Source organism: Panthera onca, chromosome D3 (genome assembly GCF_046562875.1).
Source record: "Panthera onca isolate mPanOnc1 chromosome D3, mPanOnc1 haplotype 2, whole genome shotgun sequence".
Lineage (NCBI taxonomy): Eukaryota > Metazoa > Chordata > Mammalia > Carnivora > Felidae > Panthera > Panthera onca.
The window spans coordinates 85,636,160-85,661,824 of NC_138350.1; the positions used below are offsets into that span (position 1 = coordinate 85,636,160).

A 25,665-nucleotide genomic window follows, 5' to 3' on the forward strand; every position below is an offset into this window, starting at 1 on the left:
ATGAAATAAAGCCCTAACTATTAAGACAGCAGCTATTAGAAAATCAAGAGAAATTTCATGATTCTGTGAAGAACTCTCTTAGGGGGGAAAAAGAGAGGCAAACTAGATTATCTGCTCACCTATGGTTTGCTCACTCAGCAAATACTTGCTGGGCCCCTACTATGTTCCCCTACAGTATGCCAGGAGTCATTCCAGACCCTGGAGGCACAGCAGGAAACAAACAGAACCTCCACCCTCACGAAGGGAACATTCCAGTGGAGAAGGCAGAGTAAATCGATATATTTCATAAGATAGCAGGTGTGGCCAGCAAGTGCTAAGGTAGAAAACAACAACAACAAGAGATGGGAAAGATGGAGAGGAACAGCCACCTGGGGGGGGAAGTGCTACACTCTAGAGCAGCAGGGAAGGCCTCTCTGATAGGGTGGATTTGAATCTCTGGCAGAAAAGCACCCATAGAAGAGTGAACTCCAAGTACAAAGGCCCAGAGACAAGGAGGCCAGTGCAGTTACCACTGAGGGATGGGGTTGAGGGCACTGGTGAACACATCAGGCAGGGCTCTGGGTCATCTTAAGACTTGCCCCTGGGGAAGCACTGGGAAATTTCAAGCAAGTATCAAGAGCAGCCTACAGGAACAGACGGAAAAGGGCAAGGGTGGAAATGAGAGACAGATGAGGAAGCTGTTGCAACAACCTAGGCAAGAAAGGTGCCTCGAACTCAGGTGACAACGGTGCGAACAGCAAGAAGGGTTCAGACTCCAGACAGATGTCAAGGAAGAAATGAGAAATTTTGTGGAGGGACTGGATCCAGGTGTACGTAAAAGACAGGAATCAAGGATGACTCTAAGTGTTCTGCCTGATCAACAACCAACCAGAAGAATGAAGGTGCTATCCACCCAGAGAGGCAAGACCGTAGAAAGACCAGAGAAGTGAAGAATTAGGGTTGAGACACGTGATGTTGGAAACATCGATCATCGCCCAAGTGAAGATGTCAAAAAGGATGTTGAATCTACGAGTTTGCGCTTCAGGTGACACATGTGGTCTGGAACTATGAGTCGAGGAGGTGTCGGCAAACAGATGCTGTTTAAAGACCACAAATGGGTGAGTCCTGGGTTTCTATTCCTTTCAAAGGTTAGAGAGAAAGAAGAATCAGCAAAGGAGACTGGGAGTTGGGCACTGCGCCAAGATATTAAAGCCTCACGGATCTAACTCCAAAGGTGCTGTGTTCTAGTTTAAAAAGAGCTTTCTCTGACTCTAGTCACAAAAGTAAGAACAGCTGATGTGAGAATTCAGCACCAAGCAGATGTCTAGCAGATCTCACTCACGTAATAAATATTAATTTCCTTTCTTTCTTTTCACCCCAACACTAAGAAATTCTGACATCTTCACTCTCCATACCTACACGTGAAACTTCATCTCAGCAACTCAAAGCACCAGGCTCCAGTCTCAGGTTGAATCCTGGCATGGTCCAGCGGACTGATCACAGTCAACAGACTGAAGACCGCCATCCTACATTTATCAGCATTATTCACCTGTCAGTCAGAACTAAAAGTGAAGCCACTTCAGGGCAAATCCATCACCACTGTTAGATAAAAAGAATCAACAGTACTATCTCGAAGGCTGGAGTCGGGTGGGGCGGGGGGATAGGAGGGATATAACATTGCTTTCTCTGAACCTTCCCACTCAGAGCAGGCACGGCCTCATCCAAGGGCTTGTGAGAACTGCAGAACTAATGGATCAGAATATGCAAGATGTCATTAACGAGATCTCTAGGTGATCTGTTTGCACATTACACTTTAAGAAGTGCTGCTCTGAATCTATGAGCTTTAGCAAATTATTAGGGATATATATATCTCAGTGAAAAAATCAAAGGCTTATGGTATAAATTCTTCTGCATCCCCAGGCTGCTGGCTTAGAAAGAGCCAGAGTTTCCTACGATGCTCTGGATGCTGCTTCGAGCACAGGGCCAGTATTTTTAGCTCTTAATTTTTACCAAATTGATTTATCCAAACAGATCATTTTTCATAAGATTACCAATTCATCGTTTTAACCTGCTGATAGGTATTTTTCAAAATCTTTTCAAACCAATTATTATCCATTTCAAAAAGGCCTTCAAGGTCATCTTGTCCAAATTTCAAATCCAAGAAATCTCTACAAAGATTCACATTATCATTTTCCAACTTCCAATTTACATATTTGGCAGGTGGTAACTCAAATATTTAAAAACCACTTTCCAGGTTGAAAGTTTCAGAATCCAACCTCCATTTCAATTATTGGTGAGCCAGCAACAGGCAGAGGGCAGCATAATCATGAACCGAAAGAAATTTAACAGCAATGGAATAGGATTTTTGTCTGCATCTCATTTTAAAGTTCTTACTTTATTAATGAAAGCAATTATAACCATCTATAAACGAATACCTTAATCACAATCTCCTCCATGGCCTGATTTACTATTCTAATGAAATGCCAATTTATGTATTTAAGAAAGGTACCAAATTGACAGATAGTGACTTGCCTTCAAAAACAAAAACTAATAAAAAAAGAACTAACCTCAAAAACTAACACATACACAGAGGCTTTATATTATTCTAAAACTGAAGTAACTCAAAATAAAACATTTTTGATTTCTACTTTAATTGATTCCTATCCAAATAAGTACAGAGATGAAAAAAAAAGTCTATGGTCAAAAAGCAATAAATAAAATCATATGGTATAATTGATGTTTTACATCAATACTTTACATCAATACTATAGATAAATTGATCATTTGTAATACTTAGTAACAAGTTAATGTAGCACTACTAACTTTTCAGCTATATATTATTACATAAAGTGAGACATCCATATCTTAAATGCAATTATAGTCTTACATGACTGGAATTCTTCAATTCATAATGCTTAGACATTGGCAAATTTCTTCAAAACAGAAAATTTCTTTAGAAACATAATGACTAATGAATAAAAGGTAAAAATTAAAATTAATAGAGTGATGCTCTTTTTCCTAAAGCAAAATACTAAATTTAAAATTTAATGTTTTGTTCTTATTTTTCCAGATGACTTGGTAATATATTGCATATGTAAGTATTATGAAAAATATGGGAGTTTAGATACTATGCAGAATTCTAGAAAACAAAAGGGCAAATGTCTATAACAAAGGCACAGGAAATAGTTCTTTAGTTGCAGTAATTTCTCCTATACCTTCACTAAAACATGCCACACCTTTCTTTTTGCAGTAAGTACACTATAAAATATGTGTGCATGAATAATTTGAGATGTTTTACAACTAACATTCAAATTCAGAGATATAACCTCTATTTAAAAATACAGTCATGGGGCGCCTGGGTGGCTCAGTTGGTTAAGCGTCTGACTTTGGCTCAGGTTATGATCTAAGGGTTTGTGAGTTTGAGCCCAGCATTGGGTTCTGTGCTGACAGCTCAGAGCCTGGAACCTGCTTCAGATTCTTTGTCTCCCTCTCTCTCTGCCCCTCCCCTACTCTCTTTCTCTCTCTCTCAAAACAAATAAACTTTAAAAAACCGGTCATGAAATGATTTAAAAGAAATATGTACACCTACTAAAATCATCTTTAACATACAGTTATATAACAAACAACTGCTACAAGCAACAAAAGTGATGAATCTCAAAAAAAAAGTCTTGAGCAAGTACATACCTTATAATTCCATTCACGTAATGTTGAAAAACAGACAAACTGATTGATAGTGACAGAAGTCAGAAAGAAAGTTCCGCTTGGAGAAAGGAATGAGAGGTAACTGATGGGAAGGGACTTCTGAAATGCTGGTAACATTGTATTTCATGTTCTGGGGTGGTGGTCACTTTTTAAACACTTTAATACAGTGCATTGTAAAAACGCACTGAACGGCGTACTTTTCTAAACATGTTACACCACAATTTTAAGAAGTTACCTAAAAAGGAATTTTTTTTAGAAGTAATTTTTTTTCTATCAAATGACTTGTCAAAACTGTTCAAACATGTTAGTCTTTCTCAATTACTACCTTTCTAATATCATTAGAAATCATGAAATGATCACAGGAAATTTACGACTGAACACTTACTTGTAACATTCAATAAACCACAAGGAACATTACCACCCTCACCTTTTCAACAGGGAGAAGCGTCTGCAGGACTCGGACCGCGAACAGAGAAGTGCTCACAAAGGCCATCCGGTGATGCACCAGCACCGCCTCCGGCTGGTCTGAACTGGCACCACTTTTATGGTAGCACATGGCATCTCCCAGGGACGCCAGCACCATGAGCAGCTTCTCTTTCTGCAGACATTTAAACACGAGATGGGAGAACAACCAATTTCAGGAGCCAGTATGGAAAATTTCATGGAGAATAATTTACAATAGTATGACAAATAACAAAACAAACCCAAACAAAAACTTCTTCCTCCCTATAAGAATAATCAATACCTGCTGAAATAATTTAAAATACTACCAGTGCATAATAGGCACACCTAAAGTTTTCTAAACTAACAATATTTACATATTTAATATGAATTGTAATAACGAATAAAAATAAATAAAAAAGTTTAATGAAGCATAAATTCCTCCTAGTTTCTAATACTTAATTGTTACAAGTTCAAAATCAGCATGTAAATCTCTCACGAAGTATTTATTAGGCCTACTGTATACTTAACACAGTGGCAGGTATAGTGGGGAGGAAATGCATTACTACAAGAGACATCCCTGCCCTCAAACTGATCCTAAAATTACTAAAGAAATGTGACAGGGAAAGTCATATAGTTACAAAACAATTAAACAGCAAATCCTATGAGTTCTCTCTTCACATAAAAAAGGCTGTTTCAAGGCAAATGTTCTGCCATCAGAAACTTCTAGGTAAGTTACTACTTAACTAGAAGTTATATCCTTTAAATTGAAAGACATACATAAACTACAAAGAGAAAGCTAACTTGCAAATCAATAATGATAGAGACCAAAATACATCTTCTATGTGCTGACATTCCCCCATAAACTAGCTGGTAAAAGGACAGCATCACTAAGACAGAACAAAAGAGCACTGGAGATCTCACTCTCACCTTTCCACTGAGGATATATGAAAACAAAAACAGGAAATACTCTGGAAACTAAGGATAAAAATGTATGCCAGAAATTTTTTCATTCAAGGATGAATATACTGGAAGCAAACTAAAAGGTATGAGGCCTAAAAAAATTTATATAAAAGATCAAAGCTACAGTGAGATCCTGCTTCACCTCCATTAGGATGGCTATTAACATGAGTGGAGCTGGAGTGTGTTATGCAAAGGTAAGTCAGTCAGTCAGAGAAAAGCAAACACCATGTGATTTCACTCACGTGTGGAATTTAAGAAACAAAACAAATGAACACAGGGGAAGGAAAAAAAAAAGAGAGAGAGAGAGGGAGGCAAACCATAAGAGACTCTTCACAATAGAGAACAAACTGAGGGTTGCTGAAGGGGGGATGGGCTAAATGGGAAGGCACTTGTTGGGTGAGGACTGGGTGTTACATGTAAGTGATGAATCATTAAATTCTACTCCTGAAACCAGTATTACACTATATTTTAACTATCTAAAATTTAAATACAAACTTGAAACAAAACAAAACAAAACAAAAGACAAATATTAAGTGTTGGTGATGCAGAGAAACTGGAACCTCTGTGACTTGCTGGTAAGGATGTAAAATGGCGCCATTACTATGGAAACAATATGGCAGTTCCTCAAACATTAAACACAGAATCACTATATGATCCTGCAATTTCATTTCTGGGTAACAGACCTACGAGAATCGAAAGCAGGGACTCAAACACATACTTATACATTAACGTTCACAGAAACATTGTTCACAACAGCCAAAAGTTGGAAAAGTGTCAATCAACATATGAACAGATAAACAAAATGCGGTATGCTGCCTGTACAGTGAAATGTCATTCAGCCTTAAAAAGGAATGAAATTCTGGCACATGACACATGAATGAGCCTTGAAAAACATCATGCTAAGTAAAATAAGCCAGATACAGAAAGACTAATATTGAATGATTCATTACACTTATGCGAGGTGTCTACAACAGTCAAGTTCATAAAGAAAAACGCAGGATAGAAGTTACTGGGGCCTGGGGAAAGGGGGAAAAGGAGTTATTGTTTAGTGGGTACAGAGTTTCCGTTTGAGATAACAGAAAACTTTTGGCGATAGAAAATGGTAATGATTGTGCAACAATGTAAATGTATGTAATGCCACTGAATTATACACTCAAAAAGGATTAAAATGGGGGTGGCTGGGTGGCTCAGTAGGGTAAGGGTCCAGTTCTTGATTTCAGCTCAGGTCGTGATCCCAGGGTAGTAGGATCAAACCTCGTGTCAGGCTCCACAACAAGCATGGAGCCTGCTTAACATTCTTTCTCTCCCCTTCTCTCCCTCCTCTGCTCATCCTCTCTCTCTCTCTCTCTCTCTCTCTCTCTCTCTCTCACTCAAAAAAAGTGTTTAAATTTTCCTATAAATCAAATAAGATTTCATGTTGAAGGAAAAAAACAAAATTAATAATTGACACATATTTAAAAAAAGACATCTTAAAAAAATTTTAAAAATAAAAAATAAAAATAAAAGGACACCTTTATCTTTGCACATAAAAGGTTAAAAATTAAATGTGTAGTAAAATATGAGCAAAATCTATGAAATATGAATAATGAATAATTAGGGGCAAAAAAAATTGGATAAAGGGGGTTATTTTCTCTTGATGAAATGCATAATTAAGAGTAAAGACCCAATATGAATTGAGTCTTTGTGGTCTGAAAAACAAACAATATCAAGCAAAATCTGTTATTGAAACAAAGATGGTTTAACAGGTTTTAGCCCAGTCATTTTTAACTTAATTTATAAATAAGTAGATATAAACTTTGATCATTTCAAAGACTACAACTCCTCACGTTTCCAAGAAACACTGGCAAAAACTATTTATTCACCCACAATGAAAAATTCAGTACATATTTAAGGCTATCTTCTCTAATCCCAAGAAAATAAAACTAAAAATTAATAAAATTTAAACCAGAGGCCATTATATTAATAACTATCAGCCCAAAGAAAACAAACTAGAAACACAGTAACAGTATTAATATTGACAGACAATTCTTCCACCTAGCACTTCTCCATTAAAATACTACTTTTATATACCTACAAACAATATATGTTATTCAACATTAACTTTGACAATTTGTAATTTAAATTCATGCACATTAATTGAAGATCTCAGTATTATAGAGCTTTTTCTAAAAAGTCTATTTTCTTGTGAAACTGTTTCAAATAACCTTAATAAGTCCAAAGATGAATTGAGTGCTTCTCAAAATAGTATAAAAAGAAAGTACTACAATAATCAGGCTTGTGCAATCCTTATCTTTTTTTTTTTTTTTTTTTTTTTTTAAATTTTTTTTTTCAACGTTTTTTATTTATTTTTGGGACAGAGAGAGACAGAGCATGAACGGGGGAGGGGCAGAGAGAGAGGGAGACACAGAATCGGAAACAGGCTCCAGGCTCCGAGCCATCAGCCCAGAGCCCGACGCGGGGCTCGAACTCACGGACCGCGAGATCGTGACCTGGCTGAAGTCGGACGCTTAACCGACTGCGCCACCCAGGCGCCCTGTGCAATCCTTATCAAAATAACACCAGCATTCTTCACAGAGCTAGAACAAACAACTCTAAAATTTGTATGGAACCAGAAAAGACCCCGAATAGCCAAAGCAATCCTGAAAAAGAAAACCAAAGCCGCAGCCATCACAATTCCAGACTTCAAGCTGTATTACAAAGCTATAATCATCAAGACAGTATGGTACTGGCACCAAAACAGACCCACAGATCAATGAAACAGAACAGAGAACCCAGAAATGGACCCACAAATGTATGGCCAACTGATCTTTGACAAAGCATGAAAGAATATCCAATGGAAAAAAAGATGGTCTCTTCAGCAAATGATGCTAGGCAAACTGGACAGCAACATGCAGAAGTATGAACCTGGACACTTTCTTACACCATACACAAAAATAAACTCAAAATGGATGAAAGACCTAAACATAAGACAGGAAGCCATCAAAATCCTCAAGGAGAAATCAGGCAACAACCTCTTTGACCTCTGCCACAGCAACTTCTTACTTGACATGTCTCCAGAGGCAACAGAAATAAAAGAAAAAATGAAATATTGGGATCTCATCAAAATTAAAAGCTTCTGCACAGCAAAGGAGATAATCAGCAAAACTGAAAGGCAACCGACAGAATGGGAGAAGATATTTGCAAATGACATATCAGATAAAGGATTAGTATCCAAATCTATAAAGAACTTACCAAACTCAACATCCAAAAAACAAATAATCCAGTGAAGAAATGGGCAAAAGGCATGAATAGACACTTCTCCAAAGAAGACATCCAGATGGGTAACAGACACATAAAAAGATGCCCAACATCACTCATCATCAGGGAAATACAAATCAAAACTACCATGAGATACCACCTCACACCTGTCAGAATGGCTAAAATTAACAATTCAGGCAACAACAGACGTTAGCGAGGATGCAAAGAGGAACCCTTATGCTCTGTTGGTGGGAATGCAAACTGGTGCAGCCACTCTGGAAAACAGTATGGAGATTCCTCAAAAAAATTAAAAATAGAACTACCCTACAACCCAGCAATTGTACTACTAGGCATTTATCCAAAGGACACAGGAATGCTTATTCAAAGGGGCACATGCACCCCAATGTTTATAGCAGCACTATCAACAATAGCCAAAGTATGGAAAGAGTCCAATGCCTATAGACTGATGAATAGATAAAGAAAATGTGGTATATATATATATATATATATATATATATATACACATACACATACACACACACAATGGAATAATACTTGGTGATCAAAAAGAATGAAATCTTGGGGCACCTGGGAGGCTCAGTCAATTAAGCATCCAACTTGGGCTCAGGTATTATCTCACAGTTTGTGGTTTAGAGCCTCACGTCAGGCTCTGTGCTGTCAGCTCAGAGTCTAGAGCCTGCTTTGGATTCTGCGTCTCCCTCTCTCTGTGCCCCTCCCCGACTCATGCTCTGTCTCTATCTCTCAAAAATAAATAAACTTTAAAAAAAATTTAAATACAACAACAAAAGAATGAAACCTTGCCATTTGCAACAAAGTGGATGGCACTAAAGTGTTTATGCTAAATGAAATAAGTCAGTCAGAGAAAGACAAATATTATATGATCTCACTCATATGTGGAATTTAAGAAACAAAACAGATGGGGGTGCCTGGGTGGCTCAGTGGGTTAAGTCCAACTTAGGCTCAGGTCATGATCTTGAAGTTCATGAGTTCGAGCCCCATGTTGGAGCATGAAGACTTTCGGATTCTGTGTCGCCCTCTCTCTCTGTCCCTCCCCTGCTCATACTTTGTCTGTCTCTCTCACTCTCAGAAATAAACATTTAAAAAAAAAAAAAAGGAAGAAACAAAACAGATGAACATAGAGGAAGAAAAGCAAAGATATTAAAATCAGAGAGGGAGACAAACCATAAAAGATTCTTAAATACAGAGAAAAAACTGAAGAGTTGATGGAGGGAGGTGGGTGGGGGGATGGGCTAAATGGGTGATGGGCATCAAGGAGGACACTTGTTGGGATAAGCACTGGGTGTCATATGTAGTGATGAATCACTAAATTCTATTCCTGAAATAATTATTACACTATATGTTAACTAACTTGGATTTAAAGTTAAAAAGAAAAAAAAAAAAGAATCAGGCTTGCAATTTTCACTATTCCCAGCATTTCTTCTAAGCAAAATAAAAGGCAGGGTGGTAACGTTTTAAGAAAAGAAAGGATTAAAAAACAACAGAAACTAGTCCAGAGTTTTAATTTGTTGGGCTAAAAATGTTCAAAAGGCTATGAAGTAGTTGATGGAGGGGGAGGGAGGCCAGTTTTCAGAGGATATTCATTGTCATTACGAAAAGAAGGTACAGAATTAAATCAGATTAGCAAAATATCCCAAATAGTCTCAACAAGACAGAATTCACATTGTAAACACAATTTCTGCACTATGCATCCACACACTGTAACATAAGTGGTAGATACCGTGAAGCATCTGGAGTGAGCTGTCCCCCACAATGCTTCCAGCCTCATCCTCCACACTTGCCTTCCACGGCGGCCCACCACGCGCCCACCACGCGCCCACCACCTCACCCGTCACCACAGCCCACCACAGGCCCCACCACCTCGCCCACCCACCGTGGCACGCGCAAACCTCAGCAAGCAGAAGAGCAAGCTCATCCTGCCTTCGGAAGGGAGGCCAAAACACTCAGCATCAAGTAGAAAGCCCTCTAAGAGCAGACTCTGTAGCCGACCAGCATCTCTCCCGTATCTTCCACCTTGAGTTTTATGCTGTCTTGCTTGCTCGCCCTCACCAGTCCTCCCCCTCACCACCAGTGAGCACTATGCCTTCCTCCCTCTCATTCCCCTCCTCTCTGCCAGATAAAAGCCCTACCTTTATTTGCTGACCCAAATCTTACAACTTCAGACTCAGTTCAGTCATGATCTACAAAAAGGCTTTCCCTGAGATTCTAAGTTGGGACTGGTGTCGTGGTATCCTTGGCAATAAAACACGATTGAAACCACAGAATCCTAAAGTGACCTTGAAAAAGAATCAGCTTCCATTTTCTCATCTATAACATGTATTATCCACCTTAGAGGGTCCTGAAGATTAAGTGGCTTCATAAACACAGAGTGCTTAAACAATGACCACGACAGAGTAAGCGCTATCCTTAAACTATCTTTGGTGAACTATTATCCCTCTAGGCTTACCTCTGTTTTACGAGTGTCACAACAGAAGTATCTATCTCCCATAAGAGTGAAAAGAACAGCCTCTTATTCATCTTCCACCCCCAGTGCCTAGCATATAATAGGCAATCAAGAAATGTCTGGTGAACTAAAATCACGGTCTCTGGACTGGTGGCAGCAGCAGGAAGGCATATGCTAATTAGAGATTCCACTCACCCAATTATAAATTCACAGTCTGGTTCACTCACCCTTAGTGAGCCCTTACTGGGCACAAAGCCCTTCTCTCTAGCTGTGTTCACAATGCTTTCGGCCCCACTTAAACTCCAACCAGCAAGTCTTCAACAAGCCTGAACAACTGTTACCAGCAGGTCAGATGAGAATGTGGACGCAATGAGTCATAAATAAGGAGAAAAGACTGTTTTTCATGACATTGCAATGACAGGAGCCACAGAGAGGAGAAAGGCAAAACATGAACAGAAGACAGCCCCAGGAGTCTGGGGTTATATGGCATGAGGTAAAGATTCTCACTCCTTGAATGGAATTTACCATGTGAATGAAGATAAAACAGACTTGAATTCAAAGGGAAGCAAAGAAGGAATCACATTCTTTAGGTCAACCTAACCTTTATAAGTATTTAACAATAAATTTTTTAGGTGGGCTTGGGTAACTTAGTCGGTTATGCATCTGACTTTGGCTCACATCATGAACTCACCGCCTGTGAGTTTAGGCCCCACCTTGGCTCAATGCTGACAGCTCAGAGCTCAGAGCCTGGGGCCTGCTTCTGATTCTGTGACTTCCTCTCTCTCTACCCCTCCCCTGCTCATTCTCTGTCTCTCTCTCTCTCTCTCTCTCTCTCTTAAAAATAAACATTAAAAAAAAAACAAAACACTTTTTATCTTAACAAAATATAACAAGTTCAGTAAAAATGTTTTTGTCTTGTATTTACTTCAAGGGAAATAAAAACATTCAATGTGGGGGGTGGGCAGGTTCCTTTGACTATGCCTACAGTTATGCCTACATAACTGAGGTATGGAGTACCAGACTGCTATCAGCACTATTTGGAAAGGTCTAAAGATTTGATTAGATATCCTCAGATATTTACTTTCTGAATTGGTAGCAACACATATATTATTTTGCTCCTTTAATGACTCAACAAAAATACTGTTCCTACCTTCCATTTTAAACTTGATAAAAGTAGGGACATTACGAAACTCTATTGTTTGCTTCTATTAACATATACCCAAAGGAATAAGATTCTTTTCCTAGGAGGCATTTATTCTCTTAAACCAGTAAAGTAAATTAGATATAATTTTAAGCAGTACTGTTTTATTTAACATTTCTATCATACCAATTGGCACTTCTACAACAGACTTAACCTTTAAAGTAAAAATAATTCATTGAATCATAAAACATCAGCAGCCAAAAGTTAAAAGTGAATGACTAACTTTTACAGATAAATGTTCTGGCCAAGAAATTTTAAGTTAATTTAAGAAGCAACTGATAAAACATTCTTCACACTTCAAAGAAAAAAAAAATCACTTGTTGAAAACCTTCAATATGTGAAAATCTTCTAAAAGTACTACCAAATAGTATGATAACCCTAAGAACTAAAGAAAAATTAAGAACTATTATCCCTATTTTATGGGTAAAAACATTGAAGTACCTGAAACAATGTTATTAAACCTTTGTAAAATGTGTGTTTTTCTTTTCAAGAGATGTGTGTGTATTATGTGTGTGTGTGTGTGTGCTTCAAGGTCTAAGATTTCCACACATGGGTATTGGTATTAAGTAAAAACAGTATTTTGTTTGTTTTTTATGTTCTAATCCCGATTTACAAGGATCAGGTAGCCTATAACAAAGTTTAATAAAACAAAGATCTTAGTCAAAATAACATAAAGAGAAAAAAATTGGCAACTATAGGAAACAATGTATATTTTTGTGATGAATAAATTTTGCTCTAATAGAAAAGATAGAATATCAGTCCTTCAAAGAAATCAGATGATAATTTTAAAACTGAATATATAAAATGAAAAATGATTTGTGATATACTGAAATGTACCAAAGGGTATGGTTTCCAATTACATGGAGATTTCTCTGGTAGTTTACAGATTTACGAAAATAATGCTGTAATATAACGGTTTTGAGGTTCCTGCACACATGTTGATCAGTCATGCCTAATCAAAACACTTCTTTCAGGGGTGCCTGGGTGGCTCAATCAGTTAAGCATCCAACTTTGGCTCAGGTCATGATCTCACAGTTTGTGGGCTAAAGCCCCATGTTGGTCTCTGTGCTGACAGTTCAGAGCCTGGAGTCTGCTTCGGATTCTGTGTCTCCCTGTCTCTCTGCCCCTCCCCACTTGTGCTCTGTCTCCCTCTATCAAAAAGAAATAAACATTTAAAAAAAAATTTTTTTAACTTTAAAAAACATGTGCAGTTTACTATATGTCAATTATACTTCAATAAAGATGTTAAACACCCATGTAAATATACATTCACACACACATATATGAATAAATACTAAGAAATGTGCAAAATCTATATGAGAAAAATACTTTTGAAAGACAAAAATGTAGACTTCAAGAAATAGATATAGCACATTTTCCCCAAGGTGTGGAGAAAATCTAACTATGATTCAAAATCCAGAACCAATTTTTCAAAAATAACCTGATAAAGACAGCTATATAAAAATAAACAAATGAGGGGTGCCTGGGTGGCTCAGCCAGTTGGGCATCTGACCTCAGCTCAAGTCATCCCGTGGTTCGTGAGTTCAAGTCCTGCGTCAGGCTCTATGCTGACATCTCAGAGCCTGAAGCCTACTTCGGATTCTGTCTCCCTCTCTCTCTGCCCCTCCCCTGCTCATGTTCTGTCTCTGTCTCAAAAATAAATAAAACACTAAAAACAAATTTTTTTAAATAAACAAATGAATAAAGCTTTTGCACCGTCAAAAGCATCATTTGCAAAGTCAAAAAAAAAAAAAAAAAAGAAGGAAAAATATTGCAACCTGTCTTGGAAAGCCAATGTTCTTAATATATAAAGAACTCATGGAAGTCAGTTAAAAGAACAAAAGACCAATGACCCGAGAGAAAAGTGGATAAATGCTAGGAATGTTCACAGAAAAAGAAATGAAAATGACCCTCAAAGTTACAAAAAGATGCTCCACTTTACTAATAGAGAAGAACAAACTAATCCTACACAGACATTTCATGTATCAATTAGCAGAATGGCAAAAATCTGAGGTCTGACCATAAACCCTGTTGCTGAGTGTATAGGAGAAAACACTTTCTAATAAACTGCTGGAGAGTGAATGCAGTGGTATAGCTGAAGAGGAGAATGCAAAAATATCTACAACTTAAAATTCATTTACTTTTTTAATTGAAGTATAGTCGACATACAATGTTACATTTAGTTTTCAGGTGTACAATACAGAGACTCCCCAACTCTATGCCTGATGCTATGCTCACAAGTGTAGCTACCATCCATCACCATACATGCTATTACAGGATCAGGGATCGTATCCCCCGTGCTATACCTTTCATCACCATGACTTAGATATTCCATAATTAGAAGCCTGTACCCACTTTGCCCGTCCCCATATCCACTCTCTCTCCGACAACCTTTTTGATAGAGCGATCCTACTTAAAGAAATCTACCCTAGAAACACACTTGTACATGTATGAAATGACATATGCACATTATGCATATCGCATAATTTATATAAAATGACATATGCACATTATTCATATCACATAATTTATATTAGAAATTGTGTCCATCAATAGGAGACTGGGTGAATAAACACACACTGAAACACGTGCAGCCTATGAAAAAGAATGATGAATACCTCCACATGTGGACATGGAAAACTCTCCACACCTATGATTCCGTGCACACAGGATGTATTTTTAAGTTATAAAAATAAGGTGTAGAACCATATATGACACTCTATCATTTATGTAAGAAGTGGGAAAAGCAAACTTGCTTACATTTGTAAAAACTAAAATAAAAACAGAAACAATAAACCAGAAAACAAGATGGCAGGGAAACGCCTGAGTTACGTGTTGGTGAGGAGAAAACAATTCCCAAAAGTAAAAACAAATGAAAACAAATCTAACTGTACAATAAATTGGAAACAGAAAATTCTTCGAAGTGACTTCAAGGCACAATTGTTTTTCTGTATATTCTTAATGAGATTTAGTCTAAGTCAAAAAGAACCACAAAGAAATCTTGAACTTTTATCAGTTACTGACCACAGTGATACTAACATTGCTATTCTGAAACTACTTGGAATATGCTGAAGGTTAAAGCTAACAAGCAGTTATGTTGCTATTGCTAAGAACTAAGACTTTCTATGAGCAACAATACAAGTATAAGCAAAGAAATACAAGTTTAAAATCCGAGAAATAGCAATCTGAACTTATATTTTTAAAATACATATTCCTAGTTCAATTACTAAACAAAAAAATGATATCACAGTAGCTGTAAATACCCCATTGGCCTGCTTTTGATCTTGATATACATTCCCCCATTACAAGTAACCAGAATCAAAAAACTAATTAATTTATGACAGTAATCAGATTTTCTAGAGAAATGGCCTACTCCAGAATGCACAAAATAAGCCTGAAACATACTGTATCTGAAAGCTCTCAAAGACTAATGAGAAAATAAAACCAGCTTAGAAAGACTAAAATAAAATAAGATACTATTTATCATATCCCAAAGAAAATACTGATTCTCACCATATCTATAGCAAAGAGGCTGCTGTCATCCCAGATATCTGCTGAAATTGCTTCACCAATAAGTATCACATCCTCTGCAAGCAATTCCAGAACTCTTATTATCATTTGTCTACTCCCTAGGAATATAAATAGGAGAGAAGAAAAAAAGTTAACTTTCAAATGAACATCTAGATATCATAGTGCTCAATCCTCTCATTAGTCATGCCCCAAACTCGTTTAATTTTTTTGGTGACTTCAGAATCATTGAAGGACATGAATAGGAAAGTCAGAATCTACAATCACCATTAACACTTCTGTTCCATTCACAATACTATTTAACCACAACACATCAAGTGTGCTCATAACTAAGAAAGATATTCCAAAAGAAAGTAGCAAATCCAACTAAAAATCCCCTTAGATTAAAATGTTTCTAATTCCAAGACCTTCCGTGTTACATGTAATAGGTGACAAAGCACCAGGTGAGGTTTAGAAAATGCATTCTGTTATTCTATTTAGCGCTAGAAGACTCCAGCCTTGTCAGAAGTATTACACCACACCTGAGTTGCCTGGGAAGCTGAGCTTGGACTGGACCAACTAAAGGAATAAATGTCCATGATGGTGTTTGTTGAAGAAACTTCAAAACATTCCACCTGAAATAGGTTCTCAAGCCTATACTGACTTAAAACTCTAAAAAAATTCCAAAAGAAACTGTGCTGTCGCAATCTCTTTTCTCCACAGAGTATCATAGGAGTTCTACTATTCAAAATCACAAGTGAGGTGAATACTCAATCAAGACTTTCCTGCCCCATATACCAGAGGTCAATTTCCAATGAAAGAAGTAAAACAAACTACCAGATCATAAGGGTCTAGATTAATTGTTTCTTTAGAACAGCTGCAGCAAGTTCTCTTGGAAATCTCTTATGATATTGAATAATTACAAATAACGCAATAATTTATCACAAAAGGGCAAGAGGACATTTAGAAAATTTTATGTACCAAGATATAGCTTTATAATTATCAATGTGACTTTTTACAGCAAATTAAGAAAAGGTTAAATGCAAAATCATTACATCTAAAACTACTCTTCTCAGTCTACCACGCAGACAAACGTGTACACTTTATGATGCCAAAGTTCCGCTCCTCCTTCATTTCACATTACGAGTACGTGAATTACTGTGTCCTTCTAACTCCTGGAAGCAGTTATTCAGTCTATGGTAAGTTAGGGTATATGGTTTTCCACAGGATAAAAAAATGTTTAATGCTTCCCAAACACAGCCCTACATCCTGCTTCCCTCACCACCACCTTCAAGCAGGCAAAAATAAGCCACAGAGCTTAAAGAACCATTCAAATGGGATAGATTTTTTATTGAGCCATTACAAAGCAAAAAAGGCAAATCTTGTTTATCTTGTATTCATATCTCAACAAGGTTATCAACTACAAAAAATGTATAGAGTTACAGAATAAAAAATCATTACTGCTCGCAATATGCTAAGGTCTTAAGAGCGTGGACGTTGGGTTCAAGCCTCTGTTTTAGCTGCTTGCCTTTGGATCGGCTTCTAAACCACTCTAAACCGCAGGTTTCTCATTTGTAAAACAGAGATAAAAGTAGTAACTAGCACTTATGGAAAGATAAAATGGCTGTGAGAGGAGCACGTGCGGTGACGCACGCGAGGCCGAACGTGATGGCTGAGCGAGGCAGGAAGTCCCGCGGAAACCACTGTCAGGACCAGACTCCGTGGGACAGCAGCCACGCTGTTACCGTTCTCATCACCCTTTCCTAGAATTACAACTACGTTACAATGCATACTTCAGTACATCTTTGCAAATCTACCCAGCACATTTGAGAGAAAAAGCAACTCCACAATGTTTGGGGGCTTTGGGGTGTGGGGTTTTTAGAAAAAGAAATGACTACAAAGGTAAGAATCTACTTTGGGGTTTATTTCTATTTTTCACATGTTTCACGGCTTACTACGAACTGAGTGGGAAGACTGAATAACTGAGAGCCACTCAGAAAGTTTCCAAAGGGCAAAAGCCGAAGATCTTTTTGTCCTGACCTATTCACGCTCGCCCACCTTCTCTAACTGAACCCAGCCACACTGTCCTTTCAGTGCTTACGTTCAGCCATACAGAGGTGGAAGCCTGGGCAATGAAAAGCCACAGATGGAAGGGCATCCACATTTACTCAGAAGACAATAAAGGCCTTCCTAAGTTCTTAAGGATTTGTGTCCCAAAAGATACGTAAATACAAGCTCTAAAGGTCCCAACACGGAAGATGAAAGAAAGAAAACTAAGAGCCCCAGAAAACGGACAAACAAGCACCAATCATACAAAAAGAACTAACCTGTTCTTAAGAGAGGAACTGCCGATTCCAGGACAGAGACACAGAACTGGGGAAGACTGAGCTGGAGGAACTGTAGCTCCAGCACATCTTCGGTCTCCAGCTCCGGCAGCTCTATGTGCGCCATGTCCACAGGCGAAGGCACAGACACCCTGGAGTGTACGGGGGCATGACTCCCGCTCCCACTGGAAAGTCAACAAACGACAACCCTTGAATATGGAAACGGCCACAGAGAGCTGTACCGCCCACCTGCTGTCTGGCACATTAAAAGCCCCACGCTGGACACAACCATACTGCCTCACGCGACCACTGTGCTCAGATCTGTGAAACCTTGACAAATTTACGAGACTAAACTCCATAAAGATGGCTCAAATCGTAAATGAAACCAAAAACGCATTTATATATATTGCTTTTCAAAAGGGATGGTCTCAGAATTCCTGTAGCAGCAGTCAACATGAGCACAAAGAACCTGTTCATTTCTACAGAAGAGCAAGCCAATTCAGAGCAAAGTTCTTCTGTAATCGACTTATAGAGGCAAAACTGAATCATTTACATAGTTTCCTAGATTTTGTGTGATTTTCACCAAATGTTCTAAGTGAGCCAATGTTCACAACCGAAGAATGCTAGAAAATGCCAGAAAAATAAGAGGAGAAATGAATGACTTCATTTAGTGCACTCAACATCACGTAATGATTTTGAAAATGTACCAAAGAGCAGAACATCCCACCTTTCTTGGCTTTCTTCATTAAAAATTCCCACCTTAGATGTAAAGTGGTGGTGTGGGGATAAAGTGCCATAGAAAGGCCTGAACCTCACAATTACCAAGGACCTCAAATTTTTGACTTTTAATGTTATCCACAATCGAAGCTGAACCACAGATACCCTAATGCTGTTGAGCACGTAAAACTCCCCAAATCTATGTTTTGTCATTTGTTCAATTTCAACATCCCAAAATACGAAAATGAGGTGGGCTTCTCTCTAGTCTCAAAGGCCCCTTGAGGAAGGTGTTCACTCAGGAGCGAAAATTCAGAAGCATTAGCTATAGCACAGTAGATACAGCTTAGAGAATGAGGCAGACAGGCTCTGGAAGAGTAACGAGAAAAGCCGTGCCTGACCAACACCAGCTCCTACGGAAGGGTCAGGAGCACAGGCTCTCAGATCCTACTGTCTATACCCCGGCCCTCTCACCAACCGTATGAGCTGGGGTAAGGCGCCCTGCACCTCCGAACCAGGCTTTCCTGTACAAGGATGATGATACCAATGCTATCACAGGACCGGGAGGACAACGGAAGGCCATGAAGCACGTACGGCACTCGGCGAAACACCAAGCACGCAGCCAACATCAGTCAGTGTCAGTTGGTGGCAGCAGCATCGTGAGAAAATAATGACGCCAACAGACAAGCGTTCATCTCCCTGAGCGTTTATTAGAACGACACCGAAGAGACTAACATGTTTATAAGATGCTTGTGGCATAAGAATGAGCTAACACACAAACACCACGCCAGCCCCTTTAAGCAAAGCTGATGTGTAGAAATCTGTATTTACACAAATGAGTAAAATACCATAAATTGTGCACTTTAAAGGAACTTTCCTTTACAGTCTCCAATCATTCCCTTTAATAGTAAATACTGATACACCCAAATTATGATTAGAGGGGCACCTGGGTGGCTCAGACGGTTAAATGCCCAACTCTTGGTTCCAGCTCAGGTCATGATCTTGTGGTTCACGAGTTCGAGCCCCACGTCAGGCTCCGTGCTGATGGTGTGGAACCTGCTTGGGATATTCTTTGTCTCTCCCTCTCTTTCTGCCCCTCCCCTGCTCACTCTTCTTGCTCTCAAAATAAGTAAATAAACTTTCAAAAATCTTTTAAAATTACGGTTAGAGTCACAAATATGGGTTTAAAATATTATCAAAGAGGCACCTGGGTGGCTCAGTCAGTTAAGCGTCTGACTCTTGATTCTGGCTCAGGTCTGGATCAGACACAAGGGACTGAGCCCCACGATGGGCTCTGCTCTGAGCGTGAAGCCTGTTTTACATTCTCCCTCTCTCCTTCTCCCTCCTCCCCTCCCTCTCACACACGTGCGCCCTCTCTCTCAAAATAAATAAAACATTTAAAAAAATTAAATCTTACTAAAATGTACCTATCATTTAAAATTATGCTTTTAAACTAGATCACATTTCATCTATGGCTAATAAAAACAATTAAATGGGCCAGAATCCTCATTGTTTTTCTAATGAAATAGAAAGGAAGAGAAAATATAGCTCACTATGTAGCATATGGAATCAAAGTACTATTTTGTGAACATTGTGTTTTGGCAGGGACACACACACAGACATACACACAGGGAAACATACATACATGCACATACATGCAGAGCATACGTCTGTGTACTGAGTATTGAGTTGCATGTAATATTATTTCGTACTACGGGTCATTGTCAAAACGTATGAAAACCACTGGTTTAACACAAGGCCAATACCTGTGGTAATTTTCCAAGAGAGAAGACAGAGAAAAACGTTAATCTCCCTCTCAAAGTAAAATACACACACACAAGTTAACTGGGCTTTTCAACAGTCACCTGGAAGACACTGCGTCCCAATCCTGACCGTCTCCCCTGGGTCGCTGACCTGTGCGTCCAACCACAGAAGGCCGGGGGCTACTGCTTCCTGGAGAAGGATTCTGGGAATGATGAACAGCTCTAGTTTCATGACAATAAGACAAAGAAGAATTTTGGGAAACTGTATCTGAGAGGAAAAAAGAAAAAAATTATCCCTCAGTAGAGACAAATTATGATTATGAAGAATTTACATCATTCTTTCAAAAAACAGTAACAAAGTTAAAATAGTAGAAATGCTTCTCTTGGGGTAAAAGTAAAGTATTCTTTTCTGCAAGTATTCACTTAGCATTTGCATCTAACATTAGGTGTACCTCTAACTGGCCTGATTACATGCAGCCTCTAGCCGGCATTACTGACTTGGAACATTTGGGACCACCAAGGCAAAACAGCAGATTAGGCACATCCCTGCTCATAAGTCCACAAGAAACCCTACCTCAAACCACATGCAAAAATTAGCTCAAAATGGATCAACAACCTAAATATGAGAGTTAAAATTATAAAGCTCTTAGCGGAAAATATAGAGGTAAATCTTCATGATCTTGGACTTGGCAACAGATCTTTAGATCTGAAACCAAAGTACAACCAAAGAAAATACAGATAAATCGGACTTCATCAAAATCAAAGGACATTATCAAGAAACTGACAACTTACAGACTGGGAAAAAATATTTGCAAATCATATATCTAAAAAGGATTTAGTAACCAGGATATATAAACAGCTTCTAAAACAACAAAAACAACAACAACAACAACAACAAAAAAAAAAAAAAAAAAAAAAAAAAAACCACCCAATTTAAACATGGACAAAGAACTTTAAAAGACATTTCTCCAAAGAAGACATACAAATGGCCAATAAGCACATAAAAAGTCACTAGGAAAATCCCTAGTCATTAGTCAGGAGTCTTTACCAGAACCACAGAGAAATACCAGTTCATATCTACTAGGAGGACTAGGATTTTAAAAAGGGAAAATAACTGAGTGTTAGCAACATATAGAGAAACTGGAAGCCTCACAGGTTATGGTGGGGATATAAAATGGGGCAGCTAGTGTGGAAAACAGTTTGGTGGTTCCTCAGAGAGCTAAAGGTGAAATTAACATATGACCCAGCAATTCCACTCTTAGGTATATACCCGACAGAACTGAAAACGGGTTCAAAGAGATATGCCTATGTTCACGGACACATTATTCACAACAGCCAAAACATGAGGACAACTCCCGGGTCCAGCAACAGATAAATGTATAAACAAATGTGGTGTATACAGAAAAAGGAGTGAAATTCCGACACAGCTACAATACAGATGAACCTTGGAAGCATCATGCTAAGTGAAATAAACCACACCCAAAAGGACAAATATTGTATGATTCCACTTGTATGAGATACCAAGAACAGACAAATTTAGAAACAGAATGTAGAGAGGTTACCAGGGGCTGCAGAGGGAAGGGGACACGGGAATAGGGCTAAATGGTCACAGATCTTCTATTTAGGGTGATGAAAAACATTTGAGAACAGAAAATGGTGATGGGTGCATAAGAGTGTGAATGTAATAATGCCAACAAAATTGCATATTTTAAAATGGCTATAATGGCTTGTGCTACATATTTTACCGTAATTTTTTAAAGGAATTAAGTAAAATAAAGGCATTTTCAGGAGGAGAAAAAAAAAGCTCTCCGAGAGCGTCTTACCGCACTTCAAAGAAAATATGAAATCCTTACCAAGATCTACAAGTCCCAATACAGTCGGCCCCTAGCTACCTCTGTTCTCACTTCATTTCCCTCTCTGCTCCCCGCTCCCCATTTACTACATTTCAGTCACATGTCTGCCTTTTTTCTGTTCCTCCAGAATATCACCTCCCAAGGCCTCCGACCTTCCAGGAATACAGTTCCTGCAGCTCTTCAAGGGGATGGTTCCTCCTCGCCCCTCAGGTCACCTCCTCTGAGGGGCCTTCCCCACCCATCTTATCCAGGTAAGCCTCACTTCCCCTGTCATTTTCAGTCACATCACCCTGCCTATTTCCTTTGAGCACTTCTGATCTGAAACAAACTTGTTTGCTTGTTTATTACCTGTCCCCAACCTTCTCAAGGATGAGCTCAGAAGGGTGGGGACCTTATCTGTTTTGCTCAGTGTTGTACCCCCTAGAGACTAGAATATCAGTCAGCATATAGTTGGTGATAAATAAAAATTTAATACATGAGTAAATCTTCAAAGATAATACTTTTATCAATATTATAACTCTTATTCTGATGAAATATGGGGTATCCACAAGCTCTCTGCTATCAGTCATTGCTAACATTCCTCAAATGTTAATGAGGAACCCTATACCCTCTGAGACCTATAATAAACCTAATGTATAGCATAAGTATTCAAGTAGCATAGGATCAGCGAAACTCTGAACAGAATTGGGATTAACTGTGAAGCATGATGACAAATCACTGTAATTTAATATTCAACTTTCAATGCATATGGCATAAGTGCACAGAATTTCTAAGCTGTAAATACTGCCGACAAAGCCGGCCGAGTGCTCTAGTTGGCCATTAGGTGGTGCTTTTTCCCTTAAAAGTCTGGCACTGCTATCATATTATAAATACTCTAACTACATCACAAGCCGCATAAAAAGTTTTCATAAAATACAAATCAGGAGCCCCTGGATGGCTCAGTTGGTACAGGATGCAACTTTCTGATCTCGAGGTTGTGAGTTCAAGCCCTATGTTGGGTGGAGAGGTTACTTAAAAATAAATAAATAAACATAAAATATACCCAAAAGTTAAAAAAAATATATTTATTAAAAAAATACAAATTGTTATTTTTTTAAACCAATCTATTAATACAACAAGTAACTTCTAAAATGCCCAAGGTCCCACATAAATAGTTGAACTCAGAATTCTAACCCCTGGCTCCCAACATCAGTAGATGCCTAAGAGAAAAGAAAAAAATCTTGCAAATGGTTCTTATCAAAAAAAAAAAAAAAAAAAAAAAAAAAAAAAAAAGGACAGGATCATGAGTGGTTCTGTCACTCACACGATTGGTTTTCAAGTGATTATCTGATTGCCTTTAGGAATGAGGAGTTTATGCTGTGAATATTTACACAGTAAGAATAATAGAAACTTCTCAGAAAAATCTGCAAATACCACCAGTGACTAATGAATAAATAAACATAAATACCTTGTTTACTAGAGAAAAAACCTGGATCACGGTGAAAGTTCAGTCTGTTTCTTAAATACACGCACAGCTGCTGCAAACAGGACACAGACTGTAAGGCCAGGCGATGCTTTCCGTCTCCTCCAAAGGCCAGTTTCAACAGAGATAAAAGGCTCTGAAATATGATGAATGAAATGAATGAAAATGATCAATGAAAGTGGGTGTGGAGTTTAAGTAAGGTTAAATGAACAATCAAAGGAAAGCAAGTAACTTGTAAAATATTTGTAAGACATAAGAAACGGAAATAGGCAAAAATGACTTAGCAATGGGATAAAGCGAGACAATAAAATTTAAAAAGAGTCCGTGTTTGTTGCATCTAAAGTGTGTAGGTGGAGTACCTATTCTGGGAGAACATGAATTACTCCCCATTCAGGACGTAAGTTACGAAGTAGTTTTTAAAAATAACAGCAAGCCTTCAGCATCTCAAACAGCTAAATCATCTTGCCACGTTTTGGCAGCTAACAGCTTTCCTCTCCTCTGCTGCCTTCTGACAACTGCCATTGTCACACTGTGTCTTCATACTTACCATTCAGGGGCCTCCATTCAGCCCTGTGATTACGGAGCGAGGGTGCTGAGGCATCACTAGCTGCTGCAGATAGGCCACAACCCTAGAGCCCACATCCCAAGCTCTACCATATAAACCACAGAATCTATCTGAATTGCTCATTGCCCTATTTCCCCGGCATCCAGCCCTGTGCCTTACACATCCTACATATTCAAAAAACAATGGTATTCTTAGATGAAGAATGGTTACTGCTGCCCAACTTCAATTTCCAAAGTCTATTCTCCCCTTATGCAACCCATAAAAGGTAAATTCAAGGTGGTCAAACTGGACTTACTTGTGTGTGTCAAAAGAGACCACCTCTGATCAGAAGAACTACCACCACCCAAAGAAGAGCAAAAGTGGTTTCAGTAACCAAACACTTCATTTTATAAATATAACAGTGCACACTCCTTCCCAAGGACTCCTACTTTGCAAAATCTGTTTCATTGTAAAAAAGTTCTGTATTTCCAAATCTACAACAATTACAGAGGATTCGTACCTGAACAATTTTTGGCCTTTGAAGAAAAATTTCAGCAGGAAAATCTTGCATGATAACATCCTTCAATAGTTCACAGGTATTCCAGATTAAAGTGTGGTTACTACTTCTTAAAGAGCTACAAAAAGATAGCATTATTTATTTTTAAAAAGAGCTTATCTGTACCAGATTCCAAGTAACCTAGTAGCGTAATGACTCTACTAACAGTCCTTCAGGTCTCAATTGAGACTTCACTTCCCTGGGCAGCCTTCCTAGATCTACTCCGTAACCAGGAACTCTAGGATAGGTCCTTCTTCCATATGCCTATATTCGGTGCAACAGCAATTGCCTGTTGACTTTCTAACCCCCACTAGAGCCTCCTCGACAACAGGCACTACACAGTATCCACCACAGTATGCCAACAAAATCACAATGCTATAAATGAGATCAATGAAGTCAAAGGGCACAGAATGCAATGAAATTCGCTAAGCGAATTAGGAAGTAACACGGAAAAAATAACAGGAAACGTAGAGTTTAATTCTGGAAATTAGACTTATTACTGCTCTTCCCCAAGCTAGTGAGTCAAGCTGGGATTCCCCTCCTACCGCAGAGGACACCCCTCACCTTCTCAGACAATATGTGACCCCCTAGGGATATAGCAGAATCCACACGCCCCCCTCTCGGCCCAGCTCCAGCCCACCATCCACCACCCAAAGGGGTGTACTACAAACTGTGTCTCTTCCTGGGGGCCCAACTCAGACCCCCTGCCCCTTTTCTACGTGTACCCACCTCTTCCATATGTTATTCCAAGAGAATTTACTGATGCCTTAGGAGTGCCAGCATCAAAAAGCATTTAACAGCCTGTAGCTGCTTATGTCATCCTAATTCTAGCACATTGGTCTTTCTACTGCCCACTGAATATACTGTCCACTAAAAAAGACTGCATTTATGCTTAATTTTTCCCATTTTTATTAACCAAGGGCATAAGCTTTGGCCA

General features: G+C 38.6%; 1 protein-coding gene across 5 annotated transcripts in view; it reads right to left on the reverse strand.

Annotated features, from left to right (window-relative positions):
• The window catches only part of RTTN (rotatin), a 161,401-nt gene that overhangs the window by 129,550 nt on the left and 6,186 nt on the right, over nt 1–25,665 (reverse strand). For 2 of the 5 annotated variants that reach the window (XM_060614068.3, XM_060614067.3), the window contains exons 6-11: nt 24,693–24,807; nt 23,614–23,764; nt 20,416–20,581; nt 17,840–18,021; nt 15,519–15,634; nt 4,109–4,279 (exon numbers count right to left, since the gene is read on the reverse strand). In XM_060614068.3, the coding sequence (XP_060470051.3) occupies nt 4,109–4,279; nt 15,519–15,634; nt 17,840–18,021; nt 20,416–20,581; nt 23,614–23,764; nt 24,693–24,807 (901 nt within the window). Of the gene's footprint in view, nt 1–4,108; nt 4,280–15,518; nt 15,635–17,839; nt 18,022–20,415; nt 20,582–23,613; nt 23,765–24,692; nt 24,808–25,665 lie in introns of those variants that run through there. The other 3 variants (XM_060614069.3, XM_060614070.3, XM_078435151.2) reach the window with 3 other exon arrangements.